The sequence below is a fragment of the Anolis carolinensis genome, chromosome 5 (assembly GCF_035594765.1).
Source record: "Anolis carolinensis isolate JA03-04 chromosome 5, rAnoCar3.1.pri, whole genome shotgun sequence".
NCBI lineage: Eukaryota > Metazoa > Chordata > Lepidosauria > Squamata > Dactyloidae > Anolis > Anolis carolinensis.
This window is the reverse complement of record NC_085845.1, coordinates 67,273,536-67,289,837: the sequence shown is the minus strand read 5'-3', so window position 1 is coordinate 67,289,837 and position 16,302 is coordinate 67,273,536. Positions and strand designations below refer to the sequence as shown.

Genomic DNA, 16,302 nt, shown 5'->3' with positions numbered 1-16,302 from the left:
AACTTTTTTAGCACAATTGAACTTACTTCCAAATAGCTAGGCAAAACATAGTACTATTACTCAGAAATCTTCCTCTGAAATCAATAGGGCAAGTTTATCAAAAGTGTTTTCATTTAATAACTACATCATTTGTCTCTAAATTATCGCTTTAAGGGGAAAGGTAGAAACATGGTTCCTTTATAATTAAAGTTTTGGTCTACATCAATTATAATTGGTTGGTTTCAGTAAACCATAGGTGACTGTTATTTTCAGTGTACATATACAAGTTGAGCATCCCTTATCTGAAATTCAAAATATTCCAAAATATCCACATGGATGGCTGAGATAGTGTCACCTTTGCTTTCTAATAGTTTGATGGGCTCAAACTTTATTTCATTCAAAATTATTAAAAACATTATGTTTGAAATCACCTTCAGGCTATGTTTTGAAGCATATATGATACATGAATTGCATATGTAGATTGGGTCCCATCTCCAAGGTACATTGGAATACATACTGTATGTGCAGGTGTAGGTATTCCAAAATTTGGGGGGAGGGATGAAATCTAAACATTCCTGGATGATGGATACTCAACCATTCTTGCTTTCAAGAGCTTTGTTGAATATATCCCTTCTGTAGGAAATATATGTACTTGTTAATACTTCTACAATGGATCTCAAGAATTAAAAGAATGCCATTGTGTGTAGTTACTTCTGTAACAAGTAGGATTTTATTGATGTTGGAGTATCAAGATTAATCTACACTTTTCGCTCATCCAACCCCTGAGAGAGTCCTAATACCGGCACTTGATGCTAACTTCAGCTCACAGTTATATCAAAACAATCAGGATGCTTGACATACTGATGACACTGCACTCCAGATTGTCCAGCAATCCCCCATAGCAGCTGCATCTAAGATATTAAAAAGCATTTGAGATGAGAGAACATTTAAGTGGCGAGCACTTAACTATCTAAGCACTAAAACTTATTTCTCACTTGACGTAATGAAACTGGCTGCAATCTATTAACTCTGAGGATGCCTGCCATAGATGTGGGTGAAACATCAGGAGAGAATGCTTCTGGAACATGGTCACACAGCCCAGAAAACTCACAGCAACCCAATCTATTGTATACAGCAATCCCTTTTTTAGAAAAAAATATGGGCATTTCCTTTATTGCTCACTCCCCCCATCCCTTATAAAATCTTTACACACTTCTGTTGGAAGAGATACAAGGATTTACTCCATCAGATTATATGGCCCTTTTCAGAGTTTGGAAGAGTTACTGTTTTTGGACTATAGATCTAAAAATGACCTAGCCAGGATGGCACATGTGTTAATAGATTCTGGCAGTTGTATTTCACAGAAAAAAATATTTCCAGACTGTGCAATATTTGGTGGGATCCAGTACTTGAGCCATCTTTGAATAGGTACCAACAGTGGACATCCATTAACAGTGAACATCCACTTGTGGAAAAAAATCAAGCGGAATAATGGAAGGGTTATCCCTAGTGCAATTTATATGATTGTTTGTTTACTGCATTTATATCCTGCCCTTCTCACCCCGAGGGGGACTCAGAGTGGCTCACAAAAAGGCACAATTTGATGCCGCATACAAATATAAATAATAAAACAAAACATATACATTAAAACCAAAAATTTAAAAACTCAGTCTTAAAACCAATTAATTAAAACCACACAATCCAAAAGCATAGTCCAAGAGCCATTCTGGTCATAAATTGCACAATTCCATAATCACTTATTGCACTGAAAGTTATTGTCCAAAGGCTACGTTTTCAGTTTCTTTCTGAAGGTCAGGAGGCGGTGATCTAATTTCATTGGGGAGAGAGTTCCATAGTCAAGGGGCCACCACCAGCCGCTCCTGTGCAGGAGGTGGGACTGAGAGCAGGGCCTCTCCAGAAGATCTTAATCTCAGAGATGGTTCATAGAGGGAGATACGTTCGCAATCCCCTATGTGCCCCATCAAAGCAAATCTGAAGGGCTGAGGCCTCTTTTTAAATCTCTGAAAGGCTTCAAAGAGGAGTGAGAGGAAAGCCATGAACTGAACCATGAATTTATCCAGTTCCCAAAATTATTCCACTATAGATTGCTGTCATGGTGTTGTTCTCTCATGTTCTGATTCAGCAGTGTCCATTCCATTGCTGATGAAAGAGATAACTTTCCCACCTTCATTATCATTGTTTTCCCCAAACACACTGGAAATTTTTCTGTGTTTGTGCTTTCCAAGGGAACCACTTCCCTAGTATTCAACATTAGCATTCATACATTTTATTTCATTTCATTCTAATAGGTAATGTTGGCTGCAAAAAAGAGAAAGTAGACCTACTTTTGGTCAATGTATCTCTGTAACTCGAAGAGGTCACTGCCTGGAGCACTTGCTATATACTTTAAATGACATGACAGAAGCCAGAATGTTTGCACTTTAGTATCTACACCCAAATATAAACCATTGTTTGACAGCCCTTAGGAGAAGCTGAATGTGCAGCTTGTCTTTTAAGAACAGGACAGTGGCCATTCCAGCCTTTAATGTCTCTGGATTCTGTTCCATCTGATAGGTAGAAGCCTTCCATATAATAAATTTGTCTCCCTTGTGTAGCAAATTGTGGAGTGAAAAGGCTTGGATTTCTTTATAAAATAACTGTCATTGGCAGCAAAGGGAAGCTCTAGCAGTATAGCAAATATGTCTACTGTTTACAGAGGTTGTCTGATTTTGGAAGTTAACCAGGGCCAGCAGCCCTAGTTAGTACTTGGATGGAAAATCAGCAAATACAAGGGACTCTTGGCTATATAACTAAATACCCTTGCCTATGAAAATCCTATGAAATTCATAGGGTCTCCATAAGATGACAGACAACATGAAGGCATAAACAGACACACACTGAGACCCATAGTGAACAATGATATCTTTCAGCAAGGGTTTGGAAAGACACATTTTTGCAAAATGAAATGCTTGCCTATTTAGGAACATTGGTCACTTTCCAAGAGCTTATTCCAATTAAGTCTTTGAGAAAGAGGCAAACCAAATGGTCAGACTTGGGTACCTTGTTCTTTCAGAGCTGCTTACTACAATACTACAAATATCTGACAATAGTTTAACAGCATTGCCTTGTTTTTTTTTGGTTTGTTAGGCCACTGGTTATTACTACAAACAGATTTGGGGTGCTGAATAGAGAGGATTTTAGGATTGGGGGTCCAAAAGGGGAATTTTTAAAGCCCTCATTTGTGAGCCTGTAGGAATCTAATTTACATTCCTCTTAGATGTGGGGCCACCTAGGAAAATTCAAATATTCCAATATGCTGATTATTACACTAAGCATCTGTCTTTTGTCTCTATTGTATGTATATGAAGTATTCCATAGCATGTATCAGAACATATATGGTATCACTCCTGTGTTTTTTTTTTTAAAAAAACTGGATACAAATACAGTCGAGTCTCACTTATCCAAGCTAAACCAGCCGGCAGAAGCTTGGATAAGCGAATATCTTGGATAATAAGGAGGGATTAAGGAAAAGCCTATTAAACATCAAATTAGGTTATGATTTTACAAATTAAGCACCAAAACATCATGTTATACAACAAATTTGACAGAAAAAGTAGTTCAATACGCAGTAATGTTATGTTGTAATTACGAATTTAGCACCAAAATATCACAATATATTGAAAACATTGACTACAAAAATGGCTTGGATAATCCAGAGGCTTGGATAAGCGAGGCTTGGATAAGTGAGACTCCACTGTATTAAAATGTGTTCTAAGTAAAACTAAAGCTGGTTTATTTCTACTTATTCAATCAGTTTAATATAATATGCTTTTGATTCCTATATAAGCAATTAAGGACCTCATCAGACACAGTCTTCTTTCCGTTTCTCTATGCTGCCAAAACAGAGTTCCATGGAAGCCATCACATGACTCAAGGCCACTTCCACTGGTTGCCTATGGGACTCTGTTGTGGTAGCGCAGAGAAACGGAGTCTACACAGGAAAAGCTGTGTAGAAGCTGGGAAAGGACATGGGATGGCTGCTATCCCTGAACATGGAAACATGGAACAGCACGGTACGTGATGATAGGGAACAAAAAAAGATGGTTCCCTCTGCTTCCCCTGCTTTCCCCACTTTCACGTGATGAAAATACAGTAAGCAGTAAAATAATACTTTGCTACCTTTTAGGAAAAAATACCTTGCTACCATTTAAGAAGGAGCCCCTGGTGGTGCAGCACGTTAACCCGCTGAGCTGCTGGCTTGCTGACCAAAAGGTCGTGGTTCGAATATGGGGAGTGGGGTGAGCTCCCACTATTAGCCCCAATTTCTGCCAACCTAGCATTTCGAAAACATGCAAATGTGAGTAGATCAAGAGCACCACTCCAGTGGGAAGGTAACAATGCTCCGTGCAGTCATGCTGGCCACATTACCTAGGAGGCGGCTACAAACAACACTGGCTTTTCGGCTTAGAAATGGAGATGAGCACTAACCCCCAGAGTTGAACACGACTAGACTTAACGTCAGGAGAAAATCTTTACCTTTATTACCATTTAGGAAACTATTTGGAGGGAAAATGTATACAATTGAATCATTTCAGATGTAGAAACCCTTTTATATAAAGGTATTGGGAATATATGTGAAAATCCAGTGCCTGAGAATGAGAGAAGGGAGACTTGAGATTAATAGAATTGTCCTTTATGATTTAGCCTTGCTTTTTCCATCATGAATAAAGATTATGTGTTAGTAAAAAGGAACAGATGCACAAATTCATCATCTTCACAGTTTGGGGCATCACTACACAAGGTCTCCATGATCATTTGCCCCCGTACTGTTAGGTAGTACAAGGTTTTTGCTTTATATTTGAACCATCATATGTCTTGTGATGTTTTGATCATTTGGATTGCCAAGAATAACCATCCATGTATCATCCACATGCACCAGAAGGCTATGGAAACTGAACTCAGCTGTATTGTATTCAAACTTGACTACTTTGGTAGGCCATTTTCAGTGTGTGTTTCTTTAAGGCTAGGTCTGTTGATGGCAAGATAGAGATAAGGTGTTTTATTGTTTGTTCTATTTCAAGTCAGTTTTGTATTCTCACCCACTGTCATGTTCAGTTGGGAAAATGTCCATCTGGAATATAATAGGACTTAATAAGCTGTGAAAACTGTTCTAGCATGAGTGTGTTCATTTATGTCATCCATTACAATTTTTTCATTTATACTAAAATGCTATCTCAAATCTGTATTTTTATTTATTTAAATATTCATATTTGACTCTGTATGTTCGGGCCTTAGGCTGTCTTATGATAAAATCAATTGAGACAAGTTTAAAATAATAATAACAATTTTAAAAACACATTAAACCATTAATATTTAACACCAGGCCATTTTAAATGCTATTTAAAATATTTTAAGATCATTACACATATGCAGGCGCTAGATCCCATCTGATCTTGGAAGCTAAGCAAGGTGAGCTCTGCATAGTACTTGAATGGGAGACCACCAGTGAATACCAGATGCTGTAGGCTATATTTCAGAAGAAGCGACTGGCAAAACCATTCTTGGGTATTTCTTGCCTACGAATATGGAATTCATTGGGTTGCCATAGGTCAGCAGGCAACTTGAAGGCATGTACAGAGATACACACACCATACACACTTCAAAATAAATTAATTGTGTCATTGATGGGGAGAGAACTCCCACAAAAAGAATTTAGTATTAGTATGATTAGAATTGCATTTTAAAAGAAATAAATACTTGTGTTCATCTTTACATTATTATATTACATAACTACATTATTTGTTTCTTTTCCATTACACTTTTAGTTGTTCTTTTTTTAAAAAAAAATTCATACCTAAGAAAATATCCTTAGGTTTTTTGTGGGGAAACTCATCAGTCCTCCAAAGCAGTGGTTCTCAACCTTTTCTTCATGATGGACTTCCTTTTAAATTATTTTGTTGCTGCAGACCCCCAAGACTTAACTCAAGATTTAAGGCACATCAAATAATAATTTCAATTTTCTCATGAACATTCCTTTAAATTTAGAGGGAAGGGCATTGTCACACCCCAGACCTGAAGCCACCTATGACCAGAGCATTACATAAGAGTTCAGAGTAAAGGCAAAAAGTTTATTGTAAAAACACAGAAAAGTTTTATAGTAAAAAGCAGAGATAGGATAAGAAGGTGTAGAATCCAAAAAGTCAGCAGTCTCTTGTAAATCCAAAAACAAGGCAGTTCACGAATAGTCCCAAAATCCAAAAGGAACTTAAATCCATAAGCAAAACTTGAACAAGGGTATACAACATGAACATGGAAAATCTCCCAGCATACTTGAATCTCAGAACCAAGACAAGAACTAGATAACCCAGGCCTGGCTGTAACTTGAAAACCACGTTGCCTGAACTGAAGAGCAGAGTGCCCGTTAGCTCCTAACATACAGACATGAAAGCATTATGTCTACCTGGAACTTTTGCTTCCCACGACACCTACGAAGCTGGCTATCTGCTCGAATTTGTAGGCGAGCCTCCTGGCTTAGGTCAGTGTCAGCCGGTGCATTCCCATGAGAATTTCTCATCAATTTGTCTTCATTAGACATATCCGGAGATGATGATTCCAACTCCCTTGACTAGCCTTGAAGGCCTTGAGGTTCAGAGGCAATTACATTCTCAAGACCAGGGGTCCCCAAACTAAGGCCTGGGGGCCGGATACGGCCCTCCAAGGTCATTTACCTGGCCCCCACCCTCAGTTTTAGACTGAGGCTTGCCCAAAGTCTGAAATGACTTGAAGGCACACAACAACAACAATCCTACTTAACTTGACTATCTCATTGGCCAGAAGCAGGCCCACACTTCCCATTGAAATCCTGATAGGTTTACTGTATGTTGGTTAAAATTGTTTTTATTTTTAAATATTGTATTGTTATTATTGCTATGGTAATAATGGAATATATTGTGTATACATATAATATTGATACTAATATTATAATGTTATACAATATAATACTAATAATAATGCAACATAATAATATTAATTATACATTATATATTAAATGTAATATTACTAATAATATTACGGTATAGTGGTATAGTACAATATAGTAATGTCTAATGCTAATATTGTGCTATGCTAATAATATAATATATTGTATGTACATATAATATTGATGCTAATATTACAATGCCATACAATATAATACTAATAATAATGCAACATAATAATATAAATTATACATTATATATTAAATGTAATATTACTAATAATATTACAGTATAGTGGTATAATACAATATAGTAATATATAATGCTAATATTGTGCTATGCTAATAATATAATATATTGTATGTACATACAACTTATAAGCTGCTCTGAGTCCCCTTCGGGGTGAGAGAGGGTGGGGTATTAAAGGTAGTAAATCAATAAATAAGTAATTGTTGCTGGGATTTTTTTTTTGCACTACAAATAAGACATGTGCAGTGAGCATAGGAATTGGTTCATTTTTTTTCTCCAAATGATAATTCGGCTCTTCAACAATCGGAGGGACCATGAATCGGCCCTCCACTTAAAAAGTTTGAGGACCCCTGCTCAAGACCATCTGTGCTCATCTCTCTGTCTAAAGCAGTTTCATTTTCAGGCTCTGCATGAGAATGAATCCCAGGGCCTGCATCAGAATGAGTCTCAGGAAAGCCCACAATTCCATCTGATTCTAAGTCATCAGGGAATCCATCATCAGCCCCTGCCTGCTGTGACTGCTGCTAGGCTACAACAGGAATATGTTAATCTGTTATTTATTATTTTATTTTTTTTATTTCCAATATTTCTATCCCGCCCTTCTCACCCGAAGGGACTCAGGGCGGTGTACAATTAGCAACAATTCGATGCCGACACATGTTAATGCACACACTACTATTATAATATTTTTATTATAACAATTCAATATCAATTCAAAATAAAAGTGTCAACAATAATAATAGTTAATAGTTTCATCCTTCGTAGAACCTCTGTGACAAGATTGTGGACCCCAAGTTGAGAACCATTGCTCTAAGGCATTGGAACACGTATGTCTGGCCCAATTAATAAGGATAGGCAGAACAAGACAGCAACCATGTTAACAATGGTTATTTTTCCTGACCAGGGCTTGGTTATGTCCTTATTCAACACATTCATGGTAACATATATAATAGGATAGTGTTGATTCCATGTTTGTTTTGAGAGCCTACAAAAGGCCTATGAATAATGGTTAAACACCCACATCTGCTACCTTACCCTTCTCTTCCCTGTCCCCCAAGAATATTAAAATTATTATGATGAAATGGTGTGGCATTACTTCCAGTCAAGTTTGTGACTGCATCTATCAGGCCTATAGTCTTCAACTGGGAAGGGCTCCCTCTTATTTTAGTTCCCTTTTTATGACCCTTGGCCTGAATGTGCAAGTCCCATTCCCCTTCAAGGCCTGCTTCTGCCTGGCCTTGCCACATCCTGGAAAGTTGCTAAAGCTCTTCGGGAAGATAGGATAGGGGTAGATGTGCCATCTGTAGAGTTGTGGTGGGCTCACTTTGGTTCTCTTTTTGAGCATTTGATTCAAAGAGTATTCCATTTGTGAGTTACCCTATAACTGCAACTAACATCTTACTCAACAAATAAACCCAAAAACCTGAGTCGACTTATCTGCTATCAGTGTGAGCATTGTAACTTTTATTTTAAAAAGTAACCATCCCCTTCTCTGAACAAAGTGGCTAAAGAGCTCGGTCCACCGCAGGGGCAAAGACCCCTTCTGTTCTCTCCACCATGGCACCTAGCCTTTTTGAATGCATGGGTGGGGAAATTGTAGTGGGAAATGTCCAGGGGTGGCCTGTCCTCTGAGGAAGCATAGGTGTCCTCCCTCTCTGCAGAATGAACCTCAACTTATCTATGGGTCATATCAAAATCCATATTTTTGACCCTAAAACCTACCATGAGATCATCTTATACATGGGTACATACGGTACAGTACTCTGCATGAAAGCTCATTACATCTTAATGGTGAAGCTCAAGAATCTTGCCAAAGGTTCAGACGTTGTTATCCATAAAAAGTGCTCTGTTCAGTGAAGTCCATATTCATGCTAACTTAAAATGTGTAATGATACCTCCTGTGATAAATTCCACATTAAAATCTCACCAGTGGTTTTGAATGACATATTACCCTTTGGGAATTTTGAACAGTTTCCTCCAGCCATCCTACCTTCTGCAGGAATTAGTCTTCAGAGAAAAACATGGATTTTTGTGCAACAAACCCCCTTGTCTTTTATGCAGAAGATTGGTTTCCTACAAGGTTTTGCCCAAGTTTTTTTACACAAAAAATGTGTTTTTCTCTTATAATAATTCCTAAACAAGGTTTAGGATCTTCATATACAATGGGAATACTGTAGAAGAATATTCTTTATAGCATTGTGGGGAGAAAACTATTTCTTTTTTGCTCTCATGTGAGGATGGGGTACTTGAGTATTCAAATCCCTAGTCTAATGCAGCCATTCATTTTAAGCATTGCGTACTTCATTATCAGTTACACTGAAAAAATGGTCAGTTTCTCCTTTCCTTTTTAGTGGAATAAATCTAGTCTGCAGTTTTATATACACTATAAAAGAATCCCCGTTTTTTAGTCAGCATCATTTTAAATGCCATAGATTTATCATTTATAATCAAGCAATGCTGTTTCCTTAAGAGTTAATAGTGAGCTCATTGGTTGTTCCCACAAAAAAGAATAAAAGATGCTTGCTGTCACAGAATTTTACTATTGCTACAAAAGATCTAATCAAGAAAAGAATAGAGCCACAAAATTCCTGTGCAGTTGCTGGTATGTGTTTTACTTTCAGCCACACAATCCAATATAATTGCTGTACAGTCAACCTTCTGGTTATTTGGACGACAAAGAGGCCTTTCATTTATGTGTGAATAACTAAGTCCAGTCCATCCGGATTTGTTTGACTTAAGGAGTGTTGGAATACTGTAGCAAGCTTCTGTGTGGATTTTCTTTTTTGAATGGGTATTTGCCCTGTGAAAAGTGTTGGTTGATTATGGATAGTTATAGAGGCTAAGCAGAATGTAGGGCAAAGAGGAGAAAATCCACAGAGAATAATAAATGCCCCCATTAACTGTACAGGCAATTACAAACAAGATAGGTTTTGTAGGTTTGTTCATCAGTTGCATTTGTATGTAAGTGGGAACAGGGACATTATACTAGCTTGGGTACCTGGCGTTGCTTGGGTTATTTGAAAAAGTCATTTTCTAAATTGTACAAAATGTATAATGTTGTGGATTAACTACAAGTGACATCATGTCAGGTTAACCCCAAGAAACTCCATCAGTACTTAAAGTTTATTATGTTGGGCAAGTTTGCTCTAGATGCATCATGGGTGGGGTTCAGTGTGCTCTCTGGCTATAGCATAAACTACAAATCCCACTATAGTGAGTCAGTCCGCTCACACCCCTCCAGTAGGTTGAGTTAGTCATGGGAGTTCTGTGTGCCAAGTTTGATCCAGGTCCATCATTGGTGGAGGTCACAGTTTCCTTGGTTGTGGGTGAACTACAGCTCTCAGAAAGGAAGGTCAGTTCCCCCAAACCCCTTCAGTAATCAAATTTTGGCATATTATCAGGTATGTGTGCCAAGATCCATCGGTGTTTGGGTTCACAGTGTTATCTGAATGTAGGTCAACTACAACTCCCCCAAATCAAGGTGAATTTCCCCCAAAGGCCTCCAGTATTTTTTGCTGTGTGCCAAGTGTGGTCCAATTCCATCTTTGGTGGAATTCAAAGTGTTCATTGATTGTAGGTGAACTAAAAATTCCAGTGCTTACAACTTCAAAATGTCCAGGCCAATTCCCCACAAAACTCACCAATATTCAAATTTGGGCATATCGGGTATACATGGCACATTTGGTTCAGATCCATCGTTGTTTGGGTTCATAGTACGCTCTGGATATAAGTGAACTACACCTCCTATAAATCCCTCCAAAGACCTCCAGTATTTTTTGTTGATCATGGGGGTTCTGTGTGCCTAGTTAGTTCCAGGTCCATCGTTCGTGGAATTCAGAGTGCTCTTAGATTGCAGGTGAACAATACATCCCAGTACCTACAACTCCTAAAAATCATGGTGAATTATCCTGAAACTTCTCTCGTATGTTCAGTTGCTGATCAATTTTTCTATTTGTTGTGTGCCATAGACAAGAATAGGAAAGGGTTACGGGAGAGGCAAATTCCACACGAATAAAGAGAGTAAGAAACACTGGGAGGTGTATTTGGTGGAGGAAACACATAAAATCTAGGATGAAATGCTCCCCGTATGAAAGCCTTCACTTGGGGGGTAGACAGTATGGTGTTTGTGTAGGACATTGGCAGGGCTATTGGACATGTTCATGGTGCCTTCTATAACCTGCAATGTCATTGGAGGGAGAGCCTTTGGTGTCTCCTGAGTAGTGGGAGCTATAGCTGTTTGTAGAAGCGGGAGCTTGTCTGTGTAAATGGATACTCCAGCCACATGCACACATACAAAATTTAACTTTTATTATGTACTAGCTTGGGAACCCAGCGATGCCCGGGTTATTTGATAAGGGCCTGATTTGTCTTTGATTGTCAGGTATTCTCAGTTTGGAGTGGGTGAACTACAATTCCCAGAATCGTGGGTCAATCCTCTCCAAACCCTGCCAGTATTCAAAGTTTGCCATTTTGGGTCTGTGTACCAAGTGTGGTCCAGATCTGTCGTTGGCTGGTGATCTCCTGGCTGCAGTGCTCACTGGATGGGGGTGAACTGCTCTAACTCTCAGATTCCAGGGGCAATTGTCCCAAAACATCTGTCAGTATCCACAGCAGGCTATGTTGAGTCTGTGTGCCAAGTTTGGTCCAGATCCGTTGTTGGCTGGGTTCAGTGCTCTTTGGATGCAGGTGAACTACAACTCCCAAAATAAAGGCCCATTCCCACAAACCCCTGCAGTATGTTCAGTTGGTCATGAGACTTCTCTGTGCAAAGTTTGTTCCCAGTCCATTGTCGGTGGGGGTCACTGTTTCTCTGGATGCAGGTGAACTATAACTCCCTTTCCCCCAAACTTGTCCAATATGCTCTTTTGGTTATGGGGGCTCTGTGTGCCAAGTTTGGTCCTGGTCCATCATCGGAGGGGTTCGGAATGCTCATTGATTGCAGGTGAACTCCACCATGTGGAGTCAATCCCCCAAACCCCTCCAGGAAATGTAGTTGTGCTGTGTTTGTTCTGCAGACAGATTTGAAAGGGACGGGCAGTAGGCGGGGTCATGCAAATTTCACACCAATGGAGAACCCTGGTATGCCTGCCTATGGTGGAGGACAATGCAAAATCTAAGATGAAATGGTCCCCAAACGAAAGCATTCCTTGGCTGGTGGGCCATAGTGTTTGGGAAGGACATTGGCAGGGTTTGGGCTACATGTTCATGGAGCTCGCTGTAACCACAATGTCAGTGGACGGGAGTGACTTGGTGACTCCTCAGCACTGGGAACTGTAGCCTGTTTGTGGAGGGTGAACAGACACCCGTGCCACATACACACATACGGGTTTTCACTTTTATTATGGTTATAGATAGATATAGATATAGACATATCTTTGTATAGCATAGGGAACGATTAACACCCCTGTGGTGTTTGTTTTGCTGCCTGTGCCCCTGTTCACAAGATTTCACCTCACTTTCTGTCCCTGTGATGATTGTTTTTGAAAAAATTGGCTTGTTGTGGAATCAAGGGTCGGTGATAAAGATTCAGTGGAGACACCTTTCCCCATGATAGCTCTTTTAGGAATGAATTTCCCTTCTGGGGGGTAGATTTCTCTCACTTCCTGTTGCCTCACCCCCATTTATAACTATGAGTCATTTGTAAATGTGATGTTTGTAACTTGGAGACTGCCTGTATATTTCTAGATTAATCCTCATGTGATTGCATATACTTCTTCAGTTGCTTAAGCAACATCTTTAAATAGGTACTATTGTCTAATGCAGTGGCCCCCAACCTTTCAGCCTCCAGTTGTGTTGGACTTCAACTCCCAGAAATCCCAGCTAGCTTACTAGCTGTTAGGAACTGTGGGAGCTGAAGTCCAAAATACCTGGAGGCCCAAAGGTTGGGAACCATTGGTCTAATTGTATTTAAATTGTGTTTTAATCTTTTACACACACAAAAGAAAAGAAAGTTGAATAAATTTGAATTGGATCCATGATGAATGACACTAAATTTGCATAAAAGCTTTGGTCTCTGGAATCTAATGAGGTGCATTTAGGATAATAAACATAGGATAATGATCAGATATTATCCTATGTTTAGCCCATGTATAATAGATGCATCCACGTATTTACTTCACATAGAAAGTGGCTATGTGCCTTTTGACTCCAGATATCATTGTACTTCACTCTTCCTTCCCCACATGTTCCTCTGAATGAAAAGGGATACTTACGCATTTTCATTACAGAAAAAAACTTTTGTGCAGAAATTATTTTCTTGACAAAAATACCATTTGCCAATTTTATACAGAAGTTCTGAACTGTGAATTGTCTTTGAAAACTGCACAGTTTTCAAAAGCTGTCTTGTAGCAGAATGGCATTTGCTAAAATTATTCCTTTAAGACTAACATTGGCTAAATTTATATCCCTACTGCCTCCCCCTTATGAGTATAATAAAAATGGAGGAACATTGGAAAGAACCCATTGTGATCCATTACCTTTAACAGAACGGTTTGTTTGGAAAAGGTAGGAAAGTTATCCAACCTAACCCCTATGAAACAATGTCAAATATATCATTCCCAAATATTGCAAATAAGTGAAGCTCTACAGAGTATTACACATGAAGATTTCTAACAGTTAAGGTCCCTAAGTGAAACACACCTAATTCTCATGGGAATAAGTAAACCACAAAGCTATGAATTATTCTATTCCATTGTATAGCCTACTTTACTCTTGTACCTGTTTTTGCCCCTTCTAATAGTTTGAAATTTTATTATTTTTAGACAGTTGACAGACCGAAGGATTGGTATAAGACGATGTTCAAGCAAATTCACATGGTTCACAAGCCTGGTACGTCTGACTTCTTCTTTCTACAGTTTTGTTGCCTTGCAGCTTGCTGTCAGATTATTACTATATATATAAGTGGTCATTCAGTAATAAGATGCTGTAGCCCAGTAAGCATTTCTTCAACCCATGTAAGTATATTAGTGTACAGTTGATGTATTGTTCTTTAGGGAAAATCGGTGAACGTGCTTAACAGGATTTTCAAGATGTAAAGAAAACTAAAAAGGATTACAGTGGGTTCATTAAAGGAACTATGTAGCACCAGATTTCATATGCCTTTTTTTGGAATTAGGATGGAACGATTTTAATTTCTGCTCTCTACCAGGGCAACTAATCTATTTGAGAATTCCAACTATAGAATAAAAGCAATTACTTTGGCTTATATATGAGTCTTTTCTGCATACAAACAACAGCTCATATGTGTATTCTTATTGAACAAATGACCCACTATGCATGCTAAGTAACAAGAGTGAATTTTTCATTCAATAATATAGAGCAGAGAGAACATGACTGGTCCAGGATCATGCAGCAAATTTCATAATTGAGTAGGAATATGAACTAAATAAGTAACTGGAATAAGTCTTGGGCAATTAATTTGTTCATTAATGGATTCAACCTGTAAAGTTTCTATTTGCATAAAAATCAGTCTGATTATAAAATTTGAAAAGTCCTTGTTTTTCTACCAACACATTACAGAGCACATCACAATACAATACAGACACACAACCACCAAAGAATTTGCTGATACATATCTTAAGATGGTGTCTGCTATCTGTAATTAATTACTTTTATTAAACTTAGTGGGGAGTTTAATTTTCAAAAAGATGCTGTCTTATAAATCAACAACATATTTCATTTCATTGTTGTATCCCAGAACTACATCTCTCTGACCATAAGACACCACACCAGCTGAATTTTATCACCAAGTAGTTTATTGAAGAATATATATATATAAGCCAAGCAATAAAAAGGATTAAAAGGTAAAGTCTCAAAAGGTTTCTTTGAAACATCAGCAATAGTCCATCACTTCCAAGGTACAGGAATAAAACACAAGATACAAGGTTGTAAATCCAAAACCACAAGGCAAAATAAATCCCAAAAGACAAGGCATGAATTTGGTAAACTGGAACCAGGAAAGAATACACTTGGATTCAAAGAGCAAAACTTGACATGACAGGAACCATGAAGCAAAATCCATATAGGAAACTTAGAGCATGAACTGGCATGACTGACTTGAAGCACCAGCATTGACCCCAATGAAGTAACAGGCTTTTCCCATTGCCTTAATAAACCTCCTCCCCTGAGAAAAACACATTTTGTTTCACTTTGTCAGCAGATAATTTATCTGCTCATTTTTCTCAAAGACGAACTGACCGACAAAGGAGCTGGGAACTATCTGTTTACAAAAGTCTTGCCTGCTATCTGCCAGCTCATTAACCTCTCCAGCTGCATCTGTATCTGAAGAATCTCCCTCAGAAAAGTGGCTCCTTTCAGGAATTTGTCCTTGAGGCTCCGTTCTCTGTTCTGCAGAAACCTCTGGCTCTAAGGCAAGCCTGTCAAGACCATCATCCCCATTGCAAGCAGACACAGGCCCAGAATCAGATACAGGCCCAGGCCCAGAAACCTCATTGGCATCAGGTAGTAACACAGGCTGAACTACAACAGGGGTTTTGTTCACCCATCAACCTAAACACAGCATGACTAACTAGTGAGGCTAAAGCTTAATAGGACAGCACGTCTTTTCCATTCAAACCATCAACAGATTAACTCTTGGATTGTCTAGATAAAGACCCTGGAAAAACCAGCGCAGGTTAGCATAGACAAGGGCAAACTATCTAATGCAGTCTAAGCTGCTGTGATCTTCTAGGTCCAAGGTCCATGGCATCTATCCCAGACTGATGTTATATGAGCTGAGTGACACATTTTCATTTATCCTATGCTCAGGACCTGCAGTCTCAGAGAAATTCTGGCTGGTCCATGTGAATTGAGATATGACCACATATTCCTCTGAAATTGTTTCATATTTCTGTAGTTTTAAGATTGATAGTCAACTGATTCCAAATAGTGATTTATCTCTGGATCTAGGCTCACTCTTTCCAGCAAGGTGAGAGAAAATATACAGGTTCATTCTTCACTGCAAGAATGTGAAATCTGTGGCCCTCCATATGGAACCAGATTACATGTCTTCACCACTGACGATTCATATTGTGACTGATGAATGTCAACATTGCTAGCAAGACCACAGGCTCCCCATCCCCTCTATATGAGTTTCTTC

General features: G+C 38.7%; 1 protein-coding gene across 50 annotated transcripts in view; it reads left to right on the top strand.

Annotated features, from left to right (window-relative positions):
- Nucleotides 1-16,302, top strand: part of sorbs2 (sorbin and SH3 domain containing 2) — a 241,249-nt gene that overhangs the window by 149,619 nt on the left and 75,328 nt on the right. For all 50 annotated transcript variants that reach the window (XM_062981426.1, XM_062981443.1, XM_062981425.1 and 47 more), the window contains one exon: nt 13,967-14,033. In XM_062981426.1, coding sequence (XP_062837496.1) covers nt 13,967-14,033 — 67 coding nt within the window. The remainder of the gene's footprint in view (nt 1-13,966; nt 14,034-16,302) is intronic.